Source organism: Brassica rapa, chromosome A05, assembly GCF_000309985.2.
Source record: "Brassica rapa cultivar Chiifu-401-42 chromosome A05, CAAS_Brap_v3.01, whole genome shotgun sequence".
Lineage (NCBI taxonomy): Eukaryota > Viridiplantae > Streptophyta > Magnoliopsida > Brassicales > Brassicaceae > Brassica > Brassica rapa.
In genome coordinates this window covers 23,451,621-23,474,416 of record NC_024799.2, presented here as the reverse complement: position 1 = coordinate 23,474,416, position 22,796 = coordinate 23,451,621, and the positions used below count along the sequence as shown (strand labels likewise).

Genomic DNA, 22,796 nt, shown 5'->3' with positions numbered 1-22,796 from the left:
GTTCTATAGTGTTTTTAAACCCACCAAATATTAAAAAATCATAAAATAAGCCTGTAAAATTTATTATCTTTTTAATAAGAAATTAATTAAATATCTTAAGTTGGTTATCATTTTTAGAAATTTAACTAATTAAAAAATACTAACATTTGAGTTTATGGTTTAATGGTTACTATTTAAAATTTAATATTTAATGGCTGAGGTTGGATTTCTAAATTTTTTATAAATTGTTTTAAAACATTGTATAAATGATCTACGAGAATTAATTTAATTATTTTATTACAAATTTAAAACATTGATGATAATAATTATCTTAAGAGTAAATTTGAAAAAATTATATCAAAACTGTGTTAATTTTTTTTATCAAAAATCAGTTGGTTGTGAACATATACTGAGAGTGCTTTTCCACAGGGCCCTTTTTCCAATTTTTAAAGAAGTTAGGATCTTAATCTAGTAGAATACATAATAAGATCTTAATTTGTTAGATTAAGGATAGATTTGCAACCGTTCTTTAAATACAACCATCAAAGATATAATCTTTAATTTTATGAAGCCACAAACTGATGTGATACAAGTACCGTCCGGAAACAAACTCTTGAACTAGAACCGAGTCTACAGGGGCTCAAGAGACAAAAGAAAGAAAAAAGAGGCTAAAAGCCTACTGGAGAACAAACATAACTTCAAGATAGATATATGAAGCTTAATCCGGTAAATTTATATCAGAGGTATTTTTTTTTTTGTGCACAACTCATTTGATTAATAGAGAAAGATTTCAGGCCCAAGTCAACCCAAAAGAAGGTCCACTACAGAAATACAAAGAAGGAATTGCTTAGCCAACGCATCGGCTTTTTTATTAAAGTCGCAAGAAATGTGAGAAAAAATGATTTTGACGAAAGCAGAGGAAATTTTTTGGATACCACACACGATTCTTTGAATTTCCTTAATCTGCATGTCATGTTGATAGCTCGAATGAGCGTTAGATTATCGGAGGACATCCTTAGAGAAGTGATCTCGAGGGTCGCTGCCTTGATGAGAGCAAGTCTTCGGCCACCAGTGGTGATTTGTTGTAGTCTTGGGTGCTTGATCCTTCCACCGCTGAACTGAATCCGGATCCGGTGAAGGTCCATGCGAGGCCAGCTTGTAGCGTCTCCTTGTTCCAAGCAGCATGTGGTCCAACTACTCTTTGAGCCGGGCCTATCAACAATATAAAACTCAAATTATTTTGGAGAAGACAGTTCAATATTGTCACGTTTATAGGTATTGATGAAAACTGTAATTTACAATTTACTCTTTTAAAAACCCGACAATATTTTTAATCCACGTTTATATTGTCTGCATGTAGAATAATACACATTGTCACTTTTTTTTTTGGTAAAAACATTAGAGAAGACAGTTCAATATTGAGTATATTGTCGGGTTTTCAAATTAGAAAACTGTGGTCACAAATTTACAGTTTCAGTCAGGAAACCAGTTCAAAGTCATGCAATAAAAATGGTTAAAGTAAATAGTAATTAATAGACATTTAAAACATATATAGTAGTATCAAGCATTTCGTTTTATAATAATGTTTATAAACTTGACGAAATTTGACCCAATAAAACCATTTTTTCTGGTGTTTTGGATTATGTACGTGATAAACCCTTTTTTTTTTTTGAACCCAGGCTCTCTGCGAACATCACCAGGTAAACCCTTTTTTTTTAACGACCATCATGTTATGTTAAGCTAGATGGACTTCCAATCTAAAACCAATTGGTACTAAGTGGAGTGGCCCATCCATCTTATATATTGCTAAGGATCCCTTCCAATATTCGATGTGGGACATTTATCCCTAATACGCCTCCTCGAGATGATGGCTCTTTGAGTATCAATCTCGGAATGCTCGGACAAGGATCGATGGGCTGACTTTGGGCTGGATCGATAATGGATCGAATTGGACTGTATGGATCAGGCTCTGATACCATGTTAAGCTAGATTGGTTTAGTAGGTCAAAATTTTTGTTTTATACAGAACATAAAAGGAAATGCAGATTTGTTATTCTGTTTTAGTAGGTCAAAATTTTTTAGGTGTATTGTGCCTTCTACGTATAGTAGATCATTTTGTCTTAGGTAGAATGCATATTCTAAATTGTCGTAGATGAAGATTTGATATTCTAACATATTTAGTCCATTTTTAAAGTTCTATTCTAAATATTTTTTTAATCCAAAAATATTTTTCATATATGCACATGTTTGATAACTTCATGGTTTATATTTTTCTTTATTTTTTTGTATTGTAAATATATTGATATGAATTTTTATTTACAAGAAGTGTAGTGAAAATCCAAAAGTGACAAAATTTGATTTTGTACTAAAAGGGACAATAGCTAAGTTTTTCTGTTCCTTATTTCCAAATTTCCCAAAAATTAATGACTAAAGTTTAAGAGAATCGTCTTAGTCACCTCTTCGTAATTTTGAATAAGTCTATTTCAGTCTCGAGTCTAATAAGGTGGCCTCTTTGACTTGTCCTCGAGATTTAGTAGTATTCGATCAAACGATAAATTGTTGGGTTGAAAAATTAGAATGTTGATATTCAAAAAACATGTTGATGATTAGTAAGCTACACAACAACAAAATAGAATTTTCAAAGATGATAAGTAAAAACTAAAAGTTTTAATATTATTATTTGAAAATTTGAATCCTAAAAAATTAAAAAAAAATTAAAATTTTATTTGCAAAAAAAAAATTTTAATTTAAATTTAAATCCTAAGTCCCACCCTCCAAAATATAAAATTTAATATACATTAGTTAATAATCGGATTATAAGTATATTTTATTGTTTTTGATGAAACTTATTTTACTCATTTTAATTTTGAAGACGTTTTTGTGATACAATATTTTTAGTACTATGCTAATATATATTTATTTATTTTTGGTCTAAATGTTAAAAGCTAAATATATTTCTTTTTAATGCTATCTTAAGATATTTTCTAAAAAATGGGATAAAAAAAAAATTGAGATTCACTCGTAGAATTTCAGTAATTTAATAAGAGTGGTTATCAAAAGATCACACACGTTTGTTTCTTTTTGGTAAAAAAAATCACACACACGTATGATATGTTGTTTAATTGTTTCCTTTATACCCTTCCAATGTTTTAATATAATTTTTGGTTTTATTAATTTTTTTTATGGAATAGAGCCAGATTTAATTATATGTCAGTTAAAAATATTTCCATAACTAATTTTCATCACTAATATATTTAGAAAATTGCTTGAAAACAAGAAGTTGACTACCAATTTTCAAAAATATTTTTTTTAAAATATTTCAAGCTTAAGATGGTTAATTTAGTTTTTTCATCAAAAATTTAAAATATTTATGAAAATAATTATTTTTAAACGTAAATTTGAAAAGCGTTATCAAATTTGTGGTAAAATTAGAATTTTCCACATATTTATGTGTTACAATAAAAAAAATTAGCCAACACTAGTTATATTTTATTTAGGATTCTTGACATAATTTAAAATTTTATTCATTAACTTTATTTAAGAATTTTATCATAAATCAAGTTTTCATCATAAAAATTGTATATTTCATGATAAAAAAAATTTGTAATATTTTGTACTAAATCATATCATTTTTCATGAGAATAAAGTACGATGACGGTTAAACAATTTTTCCAAAAAATATTTTTCAAATAATGTTTAAATAATATATGTTGTCACCGTTCAGACCCCCTACGTCTCTTTTCAAGACTTCTGAATTCACCGTCCCTTGTCGCATAGACAAACCCGTTCTTCTTATACTTAACTCTCATCGTATCTTATCTTCTCTCACACAAACAAATTAATAACAGTCTTTAAAAAAAGAAAAAGAAAATGTCGTTAACTCTGCTTATCTTCATGTACATACTCGTCTCCCTCGTCTTCTCCGGCTTCGCTTCCTCTCAAAAGTTAGCCACAGATGAAGGTATAAAGATTTATATGTATGTGTTAATGAGTGTGTACGTTACGTACTTTTGTATTCGTCTCTCGTCAGTGTATAATGAGGTTAGTTTTTTTTTTTCTGTCGCAGTGGACGTTTTAAGAGCCATAGCGAAGGGCTTACACCAAAATAACTGGGATTTCAATGTGGATCCATGCGGCGTCGCTTCAACCGTAGGAGGTTGGAGAATACCTAACGCCGACAGTGACTTTACAAACGCTGTTACTTGTAACTGCTCCTCCTCCGTTTGCCATGTCGCCAGCATGTGCGTTCCTACCTCTTTATTATTCCCTCTTCTACACATAAATAATTGAACGACTCAATATATTAATAAATAACGATAAAATTCTCAAATAATATCCTAAAAATATTAACCAACTAATACAATTAAATTATTTTATATATACTCAGTTTCAAATTATATGATGTTTTAGGAGGTTTATGTTATTTTAAAATATAAGACGTTTTGAGATTTAAAATTAACTTTATCTCTATTGAAAACTATTTAACCAATTAAATCTTATAGTATTTTTTATAATTGTTTGAATTATTTTAAAATTCTATCTTTAAAAATGTTTTTAGAGAAAAATAAGTTTTTTAATCTTTGTGCACTAAGCTAAAACATCATATATATATGTACATGAGGTTTCAAACTCCTTTTTACATTCATATGTAATTTATAAATCAATATATATTTTAGTTGTTTTTTACTAATTTATTCTCGAAAATCATATATTAAATTATAAATAATCAACAAAATAAATTAACAAATTTAAGACAAGAATCAAATTAAATGTAAATAACAAATTTAACCAAAATTTTAATATATATAGAACAAAAATAATGTTGCCATCGAAAAAAATAGACATTACATAATATATCCATATAATAACCAAACAGATGAGATATTATATATCCAAAATCATTCTTTTAATTAAAAGACATAATTTTTTTTTGTCAGTAAAAGACATAATATTATTTAAAATAAATTATGCATTTTAATTACCATATATTACAAAAATTAAATTTAAAATATATATTCATAAATTATTAGAATGTATTTATTTTGTAAATATTTATATCCATACATAAGTATAAAAAATTATCTAGTTGATAAATTATTTTTAGAACATTATATATACATGTTGATTTTTCATTAAAAAATATAAAGACTTTTTTTAAGTGTGAGGTCTCAGCTTCCAAAGCATATTACCTTGAAACAGAAAAAAAATCTAAGCAAATCAAAATTTATAAATATTTGAACAACTTTTATTTTTCTTTACCCAAAATAGTTATACTAAATAAAAACTTTGAAAATCGAACGAATACTTTAATACATGAATTATTTAGTTAGAATATTACTTATATTAAAATATATTTTACATGTGTTTTATAATAAATTGCTCGCATCGACTTGTAAACAAATTTTTGGTATAAATTAAAATTGTGAGTGACAATATAATTTTTCTTATAAATGATTAAGTGTTACGTTATTAACACTGTCAACATAGGATAAAAAAAGTCCATGACGCAGTTTTGAGAAATAGACTTTTACAAACATAAAAAACAAACAAAGTATAATGAAACTGAAAGCCAATTTTTACATTTATTTCTCATCTAAATTTAAATACTAAAGAAAAAACAACTAAATATGGTGCAGATTTTTAACTTATTTTGTTCAACTTTCGTGATGAATAGTATTTTGAAAGCTCTTCTTTCTTTTTCCTCTTAAATCTTGGACAGAGTTGTCAAGGGACAAAACCTTAATGGATCTCTTCCTAAAGAGTTTGCAGGACTTCCTTTTCTACAGGAGATGTAAGAATAGCAAATATTATCCCTTGAACATTCCCTTTATTACAGTATATGCCATTACTAGTGTCTTTCTTAACTAATTTAACTGATACTTTTTTTTTCTTTCTTTTTGCAGTGATCTGTCTAGAAACTTTCTCAATGGTTCAATTCCTCCCGAATGGGGAGCCTTGCCACTTGTAAACCTGTATGTATATATGCGTGTCTCTGTCCATATACACTTTATATCTGTGCATGAATGTGTAGATTGATTTGTTGGATGATGAAATGCAGTACCTTACTTGGAAACCGAATAACTGGTCCAATCCCAAAAGAGATTGGAAACATTACAAGCCTTGTGAGCTTGTGAGTACACTTCTTTGATCTCTCTCTCTCTTTAAAAATGTAAATGTCTCAGATAATTCATATTTTGGTGATAGTGTCTTGATTTGTTTTTGTTTTGTGGAACAATTGGGTTTTAGTGTCTTGGAATTCAACCAAATCTCAGGGAATTTACCTCCAGAGCTGGCGAATCTACCAAATGTTCGAAGAATGTAAGAATCATTATCTAAGTTCTTTTACAATCTACACAACTTCCAGAGAATTTACCAGTGTTGAAGCTATGTTTTATCTTTGTAGGCTTCTTAGCTCGAACAACTTGAGTGGAGACATCCCAAGTACATTCTCCAAACTTATAACATTGACCGATTTGTAAGACTTAGTCTAATATTCTTCTAGTTCGTAATGCATATTTTGCTGGAGATCCGGACTTTATATATATATATATATATATATATATATATATATATATATGAATATTAATATATATTATTCTCTTGATTTTTAGCCGTATAAGTGACAATCAGCTAACTGGTACAATACCAGATTTCATCCAGAACTGGACAAACCTTGATAAATTGTAAGCAATTCTTTTAGCATAATCAGATTCTTTCGTTTCTTGTATGGGTTTTGGTGACTTACAAATGAGTGAAATGTTGTTTTGCTGCATGCAACAGGGTTATTCAAGCTAGTGGTTTAGTCGGACCAATTCCTAGTACCATTAGTCCTCTTAGCAAGTTAACAGACTTGTAAGTACACCAACTTAACGTGTGAGATTCTTTTTTTTTTTTTCTGTAACACAACCTTCTATTCAAATCTTAAAGCCCCCAAAGGGTGGAGTTCATTACATTAGTTTCTAAATTTAAAGCGTGTTTCGCCAAATTATCAATAACATTTATGGTTTCTTTTCTTAATTTTGTTTTGTAGGAGGATCAGTGACTTGAGCGGACCAGAGTCTCCATTTCCGCCACTTCAAAACATGACACTGATGAGGACATTGTTAGTTTTAGTCTAAGACTAAACAATTTCAGTAATAGCTTCTTCTCATTATCGTTGAGCTTAACTTCTACTTCCACTCGCTGTTTGCTTACAGGATTCTTAGGAACTGCAACATTACAGGAGAGTTACCTGCGTATATTGGACAGAACACATCATTAAAACTCTTGTAAGTAAAGTCTTTTCTTCTTTGGCCTGCATAAAATATGAAAAAAAAAAATTTAAAGATGACATTGTGAGACTCATTTTGCAGAGATCTTAGCTTTAATAAACTAAGTGGACCAATTCCGGTAGAATATAGAGCTCTTTCCAACGTAGAGAACATGTATGACGCTCTGCTCCTCTCTTCTTTCTTCTTGTTTTGTTAAAATCTATCTGTGAATGAAAGTTAATTTCGTTTTCTAATCTTCCAGGTATTTTACAAGTAACATGTTAAATGGGGAAGTACCAATTTGGATGATAGACAGAGGAGAGAAGATGTGAGTTTTCTTTAACTATATATATATATATATTTTTTTTTTGTAGAGACACACCCGAATAACATTTTGTTTTGTTATTTATATTGCAGTGATCTTAACTACAATAACTTTACTAATGATCCAACAACCGCACAATGTCAACGAAATGCTGTGTAAGAAGATAAATAAATAAATTCAAACTTCTCGTGCCTTAGAAATTATCAGTATACATCTTACAATTTCTTGGATTTTTTCACTCACAGGAATATGTTTTCAAGCACAAGTCCTTTACTTGCAAATAACTAGTAAGCCATAGTGAAGGCAGTCAGACCAACTCTCAGTTCATTCTTCTGAACCTAGACTAGGGCTACTTCTCTCTAATACTGATATTATGTTGTTATGATTGGCTACAGCTCAAACGTTTCATGTCTGAGTAGCTATAAATGTCCCAAAAGTAAGTCTTTGAAGCTAATATACATATCACAAAACCATATCGCTAAAATCTAGCAGCGCAGCTGATTTAACTTTTGTTATTCTTAAGCTTTCTATGGCCTTCATATAAACTGTGGTGGTACTGAACTTACAATCAATGGGACTAAGTATGATGCTGATACATCGGCTAGACCAATCTTCTACGACAGTGGAAACGGTTGGGTTTCTAGCAACACCGGGAACTTCTTGGAAGATGCTCGGTCTCCCAGAGGATCAACCATATGGGAAAATACGTCAGAGCTTACGATAGCAGATCCTAGTCTTTATACACATGCAAGTCTATCAGCCATTTCACTTACTTACTACGCATTGTGTCTTGGACAAGGAAATTACACTGTTAATCTTCACTTCGCTGAAATTATGTTCAGTGACGATGAAACGTATAGAAGTTTGGGAAGACGATTCTTTGACGTATACATTCAGGTAGTTTACTTAAAATTTGTCTAAAAACATGTTTGAAAAGATTGTAATGCTTTAAATCAACTGGCGTGTGTGCATGGTAATGTGCAGGGAAAGCTTGTGGTTAAGGATTTCAATATAGTAGATGAGGCAAGAGGTGTTGGAAGAGCTGTGGTTAAGAGCTTCCCGGTCATGATTACAGATGGGAAGCTTGATATAAGATTGTTCTGGGCTGGTAAAGGAACTCAAGGTCTTCCTACAAGAGGTGTATATGGTGCTCTCATATCAGCTGTATCTGTAAATCCAAGTAAAATTTTCTAAACTTGAAACTATCTGACAGAGAGATCACATTTATTTGAGTGTTTTTTTTGTTGTTGCTTCTTGAAATTTATCTTTAATGATCTTGTTGTAGATTTCATTCCACCTAAGGAAGCTGGCACTGGAAGTGGTGGTGGAAGCTCTATTGGCACGTTGGTTGGTGCTGTACTTGCTTCAACGGTATTTCTTGTGCTTTTAATCGGTGGTATCTTATGGTGGAGAGGTTGCTTAAGACCCAAGAGTCAGATGGAAAAAGGTTGTTAGCAATAATTAATTGATTTTGAGTTAGAAGTCTCTATTTCTTCCCAAACTTAATGATGTTTCTTCTTATTCTTTTTCACGTACAGATTTCAAGAACTTGGATTTCCAGATAAGTTCCTTCTCGTTGAGACAAATCAAAGTTGCTACAAACAACTTTGATCCAGCAAACAAGATCGGAGAAGGTGGCTTTGGACCTGTACACAAGGTTAGCATCATATATGTAATTGACATTGTTATGAGAAAAATAGAATGATAAGTTTCTAAAATAAATATTATGTGGTTTATGCTTACTAAATAAAACTCTATTCGATTAACTATCTCTAATAATTACAGTTTAGTATTACTAACTCATATAAAATGCATTGAACCGTAAAAACACTAATTTTAAAAGGTTTTTTTTTTTGTAAAACAATTCTTTCGGAGAAAGTACTTGTCTAAAAGTTTGTATATTGTATGAATCCAGGGAACGTTGGCAGATGGAACCGTAATGGCTGTAAAGCAGCTATCATCAAAATCAAAACAAGGGAACCGAGAGTTCTTGAACGAGATTGCTATGATATCTGCTCTACAACATCCACATTTGGTTAAACTGTATGGATGTTGCGTCGAAGGTGACCAGCTCTTGCTAGTCTACGAGTACTTAGAAAACAACAGTCTCGCTCGAGCACTTTTTGGTCCTCTAGAGACTCAAATTCGACTAGATTGGCCGACGAGGCACAAGATCTGCGTTGGAATAGCAAGAGGATTAGCTTATCTTCATGAGGAATCAAGACTCAAGATCGTACACAGAGACATTAAAGCTACTAATGTCTTGCTGGACAAGGAACTCAACGCAAAGATTTCGGATTTCGGTCTTGCTAAGCTTGATGAAGAAGAAAACACACACATTAGCACACGAGTCGCAGGAACATAGTAAGTCCCTCAACTACTGTTAAAAGAAGAAGTTTCAGTTCTGTTTAGATTTCTTGTAACCAAAGCAAACTTGTTTATGCAGCGGATACATGGCTCCGGAATACGCCATGAGAGGTCATTTGACAGACAAAGCAGATGTCTACAGTTTCGGAGTCGTTGCCCTAGAAATCGTCCACGGAAGAAGCAACACGATCACACGTTCCAAAGTCGAGACCTTCAACCTTCTTGACTGGGTAAGTTATTATCTTTACACCTCTAAAACCCTAAACATATTTTGAAACAAGTCATAACTCTCCATATATTTCCAAAGGTACACGTTCTAAGGGAACAAAACAAACTGATGGAAGTAGTTGACCCGAGGCTTGGAACAGATTACAACAGAGAAGAAGCAATGACCATGATCCAGATAGGGATTCTCTGCACCAGTCAAGTTCCGTCGGAAAGGCCGTCCATGTCAACGGTGGTCAGCATGCTCGAAGGAAGTTCTACGGTGAATGTTGAGAAGCTTCTTGAAGCTTCCTTACGCAGAGAAAACAAGAAAGACGAAGAGAGCATGAGCGCAATGAAGAAGCATTACGCGATGACAGAGCAGCCTATCAGCGCCGACGGACCATTCACGTCTTCTTCCACGTCCACGGCCAACGCCAGCGATCTTTATCCTCTTAAGCTTGATTCTGCTTACTGGAACTCTAGAGTTTAGTTATGAATTATGTTTTTGCAAAACAAAATATATAATAATTATGGAGGAAATAATTATCTTTGTCTGTTTTCCTTTATGTAATTTTGTGGGGGTTATAAGTATTTTATAGTACACATATTGTTTCTTAGGCTGTTTCCTTTTAAAAATGTTTCATGTCCGATCTAATACGTTTGGCGATCGATTCGCTGAACCGTTTTGAATAGAACAGGTGTTTGTTTAAAAAAACATGATAAGAGATACGAGTTAGACAAATTATTGTTCTTCTGTTAGCATCTTGTTTTTCGCTCCCCTTGCTCCCCTTGCTCCCCTTGCATTCGATGTATGATTGGACTTTTACTTTTCAAAATATAATCTCATTTTAAGCTACTATATACAATAAATCAAATATTATAATCAGTATAGAACGCTTCACTTTTGTTACACATAAAAAGCGCTATCTAGATTACAATTAGAATTAGGAGTGTTTCAAAAAGAAAAAAAGAATTAGGATACCAGACTACCAGTCCACTATGGTACCACTCATAAGTCAAACACACCGACGATTCTATCTACTCATCTCTTGTTAGGTATGCCTGGGACGAATCCGGATATTCGGGAAATTTAGGTATTCGGATCTTTATCCGTGGATTTAATATCCGAATATGGATTTGTAGTTTTTCTATATCCGGATTTCGGATATCTGTCTCTATATTCTATTACCCGCGGATATTCGGATTCGGATCCGGATCCGTAAAAATAATTAAAAATATTTATTTTTAAATTACTAAATTTTTTAAAATAATACATAAATTAAATATTAATACAAGATTTATAAATATATATATGTCTATAATATTGTAAAAACTAAAATATAATATTATAAAATTAATTTATGTATAAATATTAATATGTAAAATAAAAATATTAAGATATAAAATATAAATATTAATGAAATTTAAAAATTAATGTATTTTAAAAATACGGATCTGGATATCCGGACCTAAAAATTAAGATATCCGGATCCGGATTCGGTTTGGACGGATCCAAGATTTTACTATCCGGATTCAGATCCGGGCACCCCGGATATCCTATTTTCAGAACGAATATGGAGCGTATCTCGAATCGAATCCGGATTTCGGATAATAAATCTCAGGCCTACGGTTAGGTATCATTCAATATGATAATCAATGTATTAAGTTTAGGAAGATTAAAAAAAACTTATTTAGGATCCAATTGGTGGCTAAAGAATGAAAATAAATAATGTATTCTTCAATATTGCTTATTTTTAATCATTTATAAATAATAACTTTTTCTTTCTAGTCTCTCTCATTTTTATTGTAGAATAATATAAAAATTTGTTTTTCCCTAAATTTGATAAGGAATAATTATTTTTATCAATTTAAAATTTTATTTGTGTCTGTTTTTTTCTTATTTGTTTCTAATATTCATATGATGGTTTATCAATTCGACTCTTACTATATGCAATTATTACATAATTTTTTTACTTTAGCCTCAATCACATAATATCAAAATCACTTTTGGACAGTGAATATACTTTTAACTCAAAACACATCAACCACTATACACATAAGTTAGAATGTTAACGTAAAAAAGTCTCATGCATTTTTTAAGGGTTTAACTATAGAAGCGATAGTTAGACATTTTCCTTTTCTTTTAATATTACTAAATAATAGTTGAAGTGTTGAACTTTGGTTCACATCATTCATTTCTGGATGATAACAATACTGGTAAGTGGTCACGGTCTATCAGACACCAAAACTTAAAATTTATTGTTTATTAAATATTATTTTGAAATGACTTTTCCAGAAATTATTTTCTGTCATTTCTTATTTTTTCAGTCCTTGTTCTTTTATTTTTCTTCTTTTTAGTATATATATAATTCCACCCACTTTTATAAATTATTTAATGAATTTTATGGTTAAAATTATTATATTTTTTCGTTTGTATTTTAATTATGATAAGGTGATATTTTAATAATAAATGACTCTGATGTTAACAAACTTTTAGCTCACTGAATGACTCTGATACTATTTGCAATATTTCTTCAAATTATTAAGTTTTAGAAACAATAGAAAATAATATTACAATAATATTTCCAATGAAACTAAAAGAATTCAAGATTACAAGGTTAAACTAGTTAAACATAATTTTGTGTTGATGATTTTCTAATTTTTGGTTCATACCAAATTAACTTGAATTATTATTTCGACAAATCTATTCTTTGATATGATAAATGCTTAGAAAATATAGAAACAGGTAAATACAAACTATGATATACATGTTAGAAATTTTTATAGGCTAATTAATAGATGGGATATATTGTGTCTCCACCTTAATATATATTTTTACTGGATATCATTTTTCTTATGAAACTCCAAAATGCATATACTACTACATGTCTACATCAACAAATACATTTAATAAAATATATGCTATACCTCTACATCAGCAAATGATAATGATGTAAGAAGTTGTATTAAATTTAACATTTTACTAGATTTTGATTCGCGCTTGGAAAGCGCGGAGTTGTTGGATTATATTATAATACAAAGTTTTATTATATCGAAAAACATAATTTTTAACAGCTCTATAATCTACAAATTAGTTTATTTGAGATTTTATATGTACACTTTTACGTAAGTTTCTTTTCGACATGAGAATTATATCCGGATAAAAAACAAACCGAACCGACCCAAAATTATAGGTTTAGTTTAGGTCTAGAGAAGATAATCTATTGGGTTTTTTTTGACCTGCAGGTCTTTGTTTGAGTCCGGGTCCTACCCTAAACTCGATCATAAATACGTGTATATTAGGTATATTTGGATATTCCGAATATGTTTCCGGTATTATGGATATTGTTTTTAAGTTTTTGGTTTACAATTAGAGTTTTGTTTCAGGTAAAATTTTTAAATTAAAAAAAAATGGATATTTGGATAAAATTTTGGGTATTTTTCAGTTCATCGTGTCAGATTTTGAATAAGATTTTAAATTTTTAGGTATTTGAATTTTTTTGGTATTTGTTTGGAGTTTCAAATACTTTTCGTGTTTCGGATTTTTTCAGATTTTTCATATATTTCAAATTCTTTTAGGATCTTAAATACTCGAACAGATGTGGACCCATTACGTCCATATCATGTTCAACAACCTTTTGATATATATTTTTAATGTTATTGTACAAAAACATGGTTGATGAAATATTTTTCTGAGAAAAAGTTAAGAAATAATATTAAGATCTGTTAAAATTATTTAAAATATTGTATGTTTAGAATGATTAATATATTATCAGAAATATATAACGGATACTATCGCAAAACTGATAATATAAGTAATTTATCTTGCTTTAAATCATATATTATATGATAAAAGTGATAATATAAAACATTAGTCTCAATGCTTTTACGATTAAAAATCAAAATGATAAATATAGTAATAGTAAATTAGGACTTAGGAGTGAGATTTAAATAAATAAAAGAATTGACTTAATTATTGTTAGAGAAATATATGGTAACATATTGTTAGTGTAAATTTAAGGTAAGACCAAAAAATAATGAGTTAAATGAAATGGTCCAAACAACTTTTATATGTAGATTTTTTTAGACTTCTTCCCTTTTAATAGTATTGATTTTAAAAAGGGCAAATCTCCAAAATAGCACCTTTCTAAGTTTATATCACAAAAATAGCACTCAAAAACTAAAATGACCAAAATAGCATTTTATACTTTTGAAAAAAAATTTATTTATCAAAACTTATTCTCAAAAACCCTAAAATCAAACTCTAAACCCTAAACTCTAAACCCTAAACCCCACCCCTTGAGTGCTATTTTTGTGACTTTTGGCCTTGAGTGCTAGTTTGAGAACAAAAACTTGATTTAGTGCTATTTTGGTCTTTTTCTCTTTTAAAAAAACAAATACATTTAATAAAGTCAATCGTGGACTAGTTATATTCACATAGGTCTGTCTCAAAAGAAAATAAAACGAAAAGTCGAAAACAACCTTTTATAGTTGTTGTGTTTTTCTTCCTAATAATTTAGACGTCTGCCGGAATTTAAAGAAATGTATCTGTAAAGAAGTATCTACGGTCTACAGAGCAAGAGCAATGAATTATTTTAGTGCTTTGGGCCCTTGGTTTTTCTCAGTCTGGCCAGGTTTGCTTATTTTTATGTGCAAGTTGCAAATTTAAATCCTCTAACCTATTAAATTACAATGTTGACTTGCTTATCTTCTTGTGCCCTCTCCCTCTCTCTTCTATTCCCCAAATGTCTTTGCGAGTAAAAGTCTCTATTGGAGTCTTACCAATTCGTCGTCACATACACAAACCCCTTCTTCTTATACCTCACTCTCATCGCATCTTATCTTCCCTCACATAACCAAATTAATTACAGTCTTAAAGAAAAGAAGAAGAAAAATGTCGTTAACTCAACTTATCTTCAATTACGTACTCGTCTTTCTCATCCTCTCCGGCTCCGCTTCCTCTCAAAAGTTAGCCAAAGATGAAGGTATACATATTTTAAAGTGGGTGCACGTTACGTACGTACGTATGTATTCGCCACTCGTCACTGGTATAATGATGTTAGTTTTCTGTGTCGCAGTGGACGTTTTAAGAGCCGTAGCGAAGGGGTTACACCAAAATAACTGGGATTTCACTGTAGATCCATGCGACGTCGCTTCAACCGTAGGAGGATGGAGAACTCCTTACACAGACAAGAACTTCGAAAACAATGTTACTTGTAACTGCTCCTCCTCCGTTTGCCATGTCACCAACATGTGCGTTCCTCTCTCTCTCTTTGTTCCCTTTTAAAAAAATATATTTGTTTTGTAAAAAAAATAAATATCTGATCTTTGTTTATAAAATTTCCATTTCCATGATCAGGTTTAATATCAAGCATAAATAAATGATTTTTGACATTCTACATGTTCGACTTTATGAAGTACGAGGTCTCATTTTCCAAGTATATTACCTGAAACAGAAAAACCAATTCAAAACAAACCAAATTCTATAAATATTTGAACGCTTCATATTTTTCTATATAACCAAAAAATAATACTTCCTCTGTTTCATATTAAGTGTCGCTGTAAAAAAATTTTTTCGTCACAAAATAAGTGTTCTTTTCGACTTTCAATGCAAAATTTATTAGTTTTATTTAGTAATTTATTTTTTTATTGGTTGAATATGGCTAGGTATATTGGTAATTATGTTTATATATATGAAATATACATAATTAATTGTTTCTTTAATCTGTATGCACAAATCCAAAACGACACTTAATATGAAAATCTTGAAAATCGAACCAAATAATTTTTATTCGTGAATTGTATAGCTAAAATGTTATTTATATTTATTTTTAAATAGAAAGATGATTGTCAGTTACATGAATAAAACACTATTGTATGTCAAACAACTTGAACAAAGTAATATATTAAAAATATAAAATAACTTTTTTAGAATAAGTCACCCGCAATTTTTGTATGAATTAAAATTTCGACCAACAAAATTTCTATAAATTATGTTATTAACACTATCAACATGGGAATGAAAGTCCATTGACTAATTTTGAGAAGTAGATTTTAATAAACATAAAAATGGAATACAAAAATAATAAAATGAAAGCCAATTTTTATATATTTCTCATCTAAATTTTAATATTAAAAAAATTAAAATGGTGCAGATTTTTAACTTATTTTCTTCAACTTTCGTGCTGAACAGAAGTGGGCTAAAAATAAATAGGCCTATATTTTTGCAAACAGTATTTGAAAGCTCTTCTTTCTTTTTCCTCTTAAATCTTGGACAGAGTTGTCAAGGGACAAAACCTAAATGGATCTCTTCCTAAAGAGTTTGCAGAACTTCCTTTTCTGCAGGAGATGTAAGAATAGCAAATATTATCCCTCGAACACTTCCTTTATTACAATATATGCCACTACTAGTATCTTTTATTAACTAACTTAATTGATACTTTTTTTCTTTCTTTTTGCAGTGATCTGTCTAGAAACTTTCTCAATGGTTCAATTCCTCCCGAATGGGGAGCCTTGCCACTTGAAAAACTGTATGTATATATGCTTGTCTCTGTCCATATACACTTTAAATCTGTGCATAAATGTGTAGATTGATTTGTTGGATGATGAAATGCAGTTCCTTACTTGGAAACCGAATAACTGGTCCAATCCCAAAAGAGATTGGAAACATCACAAGCCTTATCATCCTGTACACTTCTTTGATCGCTCTCTCTCCTTAAAAATGTAAAATTTTTAGATAACTCATACATTGGTGATAATGTCTTGATTTGATTTTTTTTTGTGGAACATTTGGTTTTTAGTACCTTGGAATTCAACCAGATTTCAGGTAAATTACCTTCAGAGCTTGGGAATCTATCAAACATTAACAGAATGTAAGAATATTTGTCCAAGTTCTTTTACAGGCTACAGAAACTTTCAGAGAATTTACTAGTGTTGAGGCTATGTTTTATCTTTGTAGGCTTCTTAGCTCGAACTACTTGAGTGGAGACATCCCAAGTACATTCTCCAAACTTACAACATTGACTGATTTGTAAGACTTAGTCTAATTTTCTTTCATTTCGTAATGCATATTACATATATATATATATATATATATATATGAATATTAACATATATTATACCTTGATTTGTAGCCGTATAAGTGACAACAAGTTCACTGGAACTATACCAGATTTGATCCAGAACTGGACAAAACTTGGAAAACTGTAAGCAGTTCTTTTTGCGTAATCAGATTCTTTAGTTTCTTGTATGGGTATTGGTGACTTACAAATGAGTGAAATGTTGTTGTGTTGCATGCAACAGGGTTATTCAAGCAAGTGGTTTGGCCGGACCAATTCCTAGTACCATTGGTTCTCTTACAAAGTTAACAGACTTGTAAGTACACCAACTTTGCGTGTGTGATTCGTTGTTGTCACCTTTAGTAGAATCATTATCAATAGTATTTATTGTTTCTTTTCTTAATTTTGTTTTGTAGGAGGATCAGTGACCTGAGCGGACCAGAGTCTCCATTTCCGCCACTACAAAACATGAAATTGTTGGAGACATTGTTAGTTTGAGTCTAAGACTAAACAAATTCAGTAATAGTTTCTTTCCACTTCATTTGAGCTTAACTTCTACTTCCACTCGCTGTTCCTTTACAGGATTTTTAGGAACTGCAATCTTCCAGGAGAGTTACCAGCGTATCTTGGACGGATCACATCATTAAAGCTCTTGTAAGTAAACTCTTTTATCCTTTGCCCAGCATAAAATATGAAGAAAAAAAATTCAAGATGACATTGCGAGACTCATTTTTCAGAGATCTTAGCTTTAATAAGCTAAGTGGACGGGTTCCAGTAACATATAGAGCTCTTTCCAACGTAGATAACATGTATGACTCTCTGCTCCTCTCTTCTTTTTTGGTTTAAAATCTATCTATGGATGAAAGTTAAATGATCAGTTGAATTTTGTTTTCTAATCTTCCAGATATTTTACAAGTAACATGTTAAGTGGGGAAGTGCCAACTTGGATGGTAGACAATGGAGATAAGATGTGAGTTTTCTTCAACGATATGTATATATATATAACACAATATTTTGTAGTGACACAAATAATATTTTGTTTCGTTATTTATATTGCAGTGATCTAACTTACAATGACTTTACCAATGATCTAAGAACCGCAGAATGTCAGAAGAATGCTGTGTAAGAAGAACAATATAATTCCATAACTTCTCGTGCCTTAAAATATCAATATACATCTTACATTTTCTTGTTTCTTTTCATTCATAGGAATATGTTTTCAAGCACAAGCCCTATAGTGGCGAATAACCAGTAAGCCTTTTTTTCTTCTATTTTAAAATCGTCTTGCTCATTAACATCTGGGAAATATTCTGCCATGGTTAAAGCAGTGAGACCAACTTTCATTTCATAAGACTATGGCTACTTCTCTCCAACACTGACTAGAATATTGATATTATGTTGTTATGTTTTTCTACAGCTCAAACGTTTCGTGTCTGAGTAGCTATAAATGTCCCAAAAGTAAGTCTTTGCACAAAACCATATCGCTAAAAATTTAGTAGCGCATCTGACTTAACTTTTGTTATTCTTAAGCTTTCTATGGACTTCATATAAACTGTGGTGGTTCTGAACTTACAATCAATGGGACTAAGTATGATGCTGATACATCGGATAGACCAATCTTCTACGACAGTAGAAACGGTTGGGTTTCAAGCAACACCGGGAAGTTCTTGGATGATGAGCGGTCTCCCAATGAAGTAACCTTATGGGCAAATACGTCAGAGCTTAGTATAGCAGATCCTAGTCTTTATACACATGCACGTCTCTCTGCCATTTCCCTCACTTACTACGCATTTTGTCTTGGACAAGGAAACTACACTGTTAATCTCCACTTTGCTGAAATTGTGTTCACTGGCAACCAAACATTTAGCAGTTTGGGGAGACGATTCTTTGACATATACGTTCAGGTAATTTACTTTTTACTTTTCTAAAAAATGTTTGAAAAGATTGTAATGCTTTAAATCAACTGGCGTGTGTGGTAATGTGCAGGGAAAGTTTGTGCTTAAGGATTTCAATATAGTAGATGAGGCAAAAGGTGTTGGAAGAGCTGTGGTTATGCGTTTCCCGGTCATGATTACAGATGGGAAACTTGAAATAAGATTGTTCTGGGCTGGCAAAGGAACTCAAGGTCTTCCTACAAGAGGTGTATATGGTGCTCTCATATCAGCTATATCCGTAGATCCAAGTATACTTTGCAAAACTTGAAACTATCTGACAGAGAGAATTATTTGAGTGTTTTTTGTATTTATCTTTAATGATCTTGTTGTAGATTTCATTCCACCTAAGGAAGCTGGCACCGGAAGTGGTGGTGGAAGCTCTATTGGCACGTTGGTTGGTGCTGTGGTTGCTTCGACGTTGTTTCTTGTGCTTTTAATCGGTGGTATTTTATGGTGGAGAGGTTGCTTAAGACCCAAGAGTCAGATGGAAAAAGGTACTCCTTCTGTTTTTAAATACATGAAGTTTTAGGAAAATTTGTTTATTCCAAACTAGATGATGTTTTCAACAAAGTAAAAGTTAATAACAATTAATGTTCTATTATCAATGATATTATGCAGTTTATTTTAATATTGGTCAAATTGTGGTTAGCTGAATAGTTGTTGATATTTTTGTTTAGAAAATGTAAAGAACTAAATATTTTTTAATTTATGTATCTACTATTAAAATATCATCTATAAAAAAAACGGAAGTACTTAGTAAGACTTACTGAGTTAAAAGTCTATATATGTTTTTCTCAAACTTAAATATCTTTATTCTTCTTCTTCACCAACAGATTTCAAGAACTTGGATTTCCAGATAAGTTCCTTTTCGTTGAGGCAAATCAAAGTTGCTACAAACAACTTTGATCCAGCAAACAAGATTGGAGAAGGTGGTTTCGGTCCTGTACACAAGGTTAGTATCATAAAGTAGTTGACATCTTTTAAATATTATTTGTGAAGTGATTTCACACCTGTCATTTCCACAATTATTTTCACCAAAAAATATGACATGATATTAAAATTGATGACATGACTTATGGTTAAATGTGACATGTATACTACATTTAATGTTAATCTCATTTTTTTGTAACTTTTGATAATACGGTAATAACTAATAAATCATCATTAAAATAAATCTATTCACATATGTCATTAAATAATTTGATAATAGAACTAAGAAATATTTTTTAAAAAAATTGAAATATTATTTAAGTATATTTTTATAATCATACAATTTTTATTATTAAAAATATTTCGAAATGTTATACAATCTTTATAAAAAGATATTATTTTTAATCGTAATATCATTTATTTCTTGTTGATATCTAGATTTTAGAAATTCTGTTTATTTTTATATTTTGATAGTTACAAGAAAAATTATATCAATTTTACTTTATTTTATACAAGTTAATTTAATATATCTTAACCAAAATAAACAAATAAAAATCTATCTAAATTATGATTTTAAATATAATTTTAATTAAATTAAATTATTTATTTTATCTTAATTTTATGTTTAACTAAATTAGTATTTATATTAAAATATTGGTTTAAAATAACAAAATCTAAAACATTAACAAAATTTTATTTTTAAATATAATTTAAATTTAAAATTTTATTGCTACACATAGTGCAGGAAAACACCTAGTTGTTATGAGAAAAATAGAATGATGAACAATATTTTGTTTATAAAATAAATATTGTGTGCTTTTATGCATACTAAAAAATATTAAATCTGATAATAATATATTATTTTGCGATTAACTATTTTTAAAAATCTAAATCAATCGAATATTAATAGATATAATTATTTTTTTTAACAATATAATTTACTATTATTTATTCATATAAAATGCATTGAAAACATAAACAAGTATACATTTTTTTGCAACAGTTATCTTCGGGTAACAGAGAGTAGTTGTCTAAAGGTTTTGTATATTGTATGAACCCAGGGAACGTTGACAGATGGAACAGTAATGGCGGTGAAGCAGCTATCATCAAAATCAAAACAAGGGAACAGAGAGTTCTTGAACGAGATTGCTATGATTTCTGCTCTACAACATCCACATTTGGTTAAACTATATGGATGTTGCGTCGAAGGTGACCAGCTCTTGTTAGTCTACGAGTACTTAGAAAACAACAGTCTCGCTCGAGCACTTTTTGGTTAGTGCACCCTTTCTAAAAGCATTAAAATGCATATGTTAGTCTGTAAAAATATTTCTTTTGTTTCTTAAAGGACCTCAAGAGACTCAAATACGACTAGATTGGCCAACTAGGCAGAAGATTTGCGTTGGAATAGCTAGAGGTTTAGCTTATCTTCATGAGGAATCAAGACTCAAGATTGTACACAGAGATATCAAAGCCACTAATGTCTTGCTAGATAAGGAACTCAACGCAAAGATTTCGGATTTCGGTCTTGCTAAGCTTGATGAAGAAGAAAACACACACATCAGCACACGAGTGGCAGGAACATAGTGAGTCAAACAAGAAGTTTCAGATCTATGAAGATTTCTTATAACCAAAACAAACTTGTTTATGCAGCGGATACATGGCTCCAGAATACGCCATGAAAGGTCATTTGACAGATAAAGCAGACGTCTATAGTTTTGGAGTTGTGGCCCTAGAAATCGTTCATGGAAGAAGCAACACGATCACACGTTCCAGAGTCGAGACCTTTAACCTTCTTGACTGGGTAAGTTATTATTTTTTCGACTCTAAACCCTAAATACTTTTCTGAAACAAAATGATGACTCTGAATCTCAATATATTTCCAAAGGTACACGTTCTAAGGGAGCAAAACAAACTGATGGAAGTAGTTGACCCGAGGCTTGGAACAGATTACAACAGAGAAGAAGCAATGACCATGATCCAGATAGGGATCCTATGCACCAGTCAAGTTTCGTCGGAAAGACCATCCATGTCGACGGTGGTGAGCATTCTCGAAGGAAGTTCCACGGTGAATGTTGAGAAGCTTCTTGAAGCTTCGTTCAACAAAGGAAGCGAGAAAGACGAAGAGAGCGTGAGGGCGATGAAGAAGCATTACGCGATGATAAATGAAGAGGAGATGACTATGTTGGATCAGACTATGAGCACGGACGGACCATTCACGTCGTCTTCTACTTCCACGGCCAACGCCAGCGATCTTTACCCTCTTAAGCCTGATTCTGCTTATTGGAACTCTAGGGCCGTTTAGTTATGCATCATGTTAAAAGAAAAAACACTATGAAGCAAGTAACTGTGTGTTTTCTTTTTGTTTTTCTTTTTTGTAAAATTTACTTTTGAATTGTGATAAATTTGTGTTTAAGATAATTAGAAGGTACTACCCAGCGTTAAAAAAACAAGACGATTAGAAGGTTATGTTTCTTGCAGATGGTCTAAAACATTTCACTTGGACCGGCCTAAAACGTGTTCCAAGACATTTTATGCTTAATATCTTTGACTCTTCAAGTGGAAACAGTTGGTGCACTACGGCTCTGTTCCAATCTCCTCCGCTTGGCTGCAATAGATCAGTAACCATTAAAGAACTGCCGGATTTGGATGCTGGTCCCATAGGTTGTTCTTGAGAGGTAGCACTCAGCCACCGTTCCGACCAGGCTTTATTAAAAGATTGACCATCGCCAATAGAGAAAGTATCTACA

The 22,796-nt window shown here is 31.1% G+C and overlaps 2 protein-coding genes across 3 annotated transcripts; both read left to right on the top strand.

Moving 5' to 3' along the window:
- The first annotated feature begins 146 nt into the window (after nucleotides 1-146).
- LOC103869988 (probable leucine-rich repeat receptor-like serine/threonine-protein kinase At3g14840) lies at nucleotides 147-11,524 on the top strand. Its single transcript, XM_009148072.3, has 23 exons — nucleotides 147-3,939; nucleotides 4,045-4,219; nucleotides 5,698-5,769; nucleotides 5,882-5,950; nucleotides 6,037-6,108; nucleotides 6,225-6,296; nucleotides 6,382-6,453; nucleotides 6,590-6,661; nucleotides 6,759-6,830; nucleotides 7,009-7,080; nucleotides 7,175-7,246; nucleotides 7,331-7,402; nucleotides 7,491-7,556; nucleotides 7,646-7,708; nucleotides 7,799-7,840; nucleotides 7,949-7,989; nucleotides 8,077-8,450; nucleotides 8,538-8,733; nucleotides 8,839-9,000; nucleotides 9,092-9,210; nucleotides 9,469-9,917; nucleotides 10,000-10,150; nucleotides 10,228-11,524. Exons 1-23 carry the CDS (start codon nucleotides 3,849-3,851, stop codon nucleotides 10,615-10,617), a joined length of 3,036 nt encoding a protein of 1,011 aa, XP_009146320.2. The 5' UTR covers nucleotides 147-3,848; the 3' UTR covers nucleotides 10,618-11,524.
- A 3,318-nt stretch (nucleotides 11,525-14,842) lies between these two features.
- Nucleotides 14,843-22,515, top strand: LOC103869989 (probable leucine-rich repeat receptor-like serine/threonine-protein kinase At3g14840). Of its 2 annotated transcripts, XM_009148073.3 has the most exons (24): nucleotides 14,843-15,112; nucleotides 15,206-15,380; nucleotides 16,406-16,477; nucleotides 16,589-16,657; nucleotides 16,744-16,815; nucleotides 16,928-16,999; nucleotides 17,086-17,157; nucleotides 17,261-17,332; nucleotides 17,430-17,501; nucleotides 17,602-17,673; nucleotides 17,768-17,839; nucleotides 17,923-17,994; nucleotides 18,090-18,155; nucleotides 18,245-18,307; nucleotides 18,395-18,436; nucleotides 18,603-18,643; nucleotides 18,716-19,089; nucleotides 19,172-19,367; nucleotides 19,452-19,613; nucleotides 19,953-20,071; nucleotides 21,111-21,321; nucleotides 21,395-21,632; nucleotides 21,700-21,850; nucleotides 21,935-22,515. In XM_009148073.3, the coding sequence occupies exons 1-24, from the start codon at nucleotides 15,022-15,024 to the stop codon at nucleotides 22,349-22,351; spliced, it is 3,063 nt and encodes a 1,020-aa protein (XP_009146321.2). In that variant the 5' UTR covers nucleotides 14,843-15,021; the 3' UTR covers nucleotides 22,352-22,515. The 2 variants fall into 2 exon arrangements, with proteins under 2 accessions (XP_009146321.2, XP_018514640.2); XM_018659124.2 differs by lacking the exons at nucleotides 14,843-15,112; nucleotides 15,206-15,380; nucleotides 16,406-16,477 and having other exon boundaries at nucleotides 16,744-16,850.
- The last annotated feature ends 281 nt before the right edge of the window (nucleotides 22,516-22,796 follow it).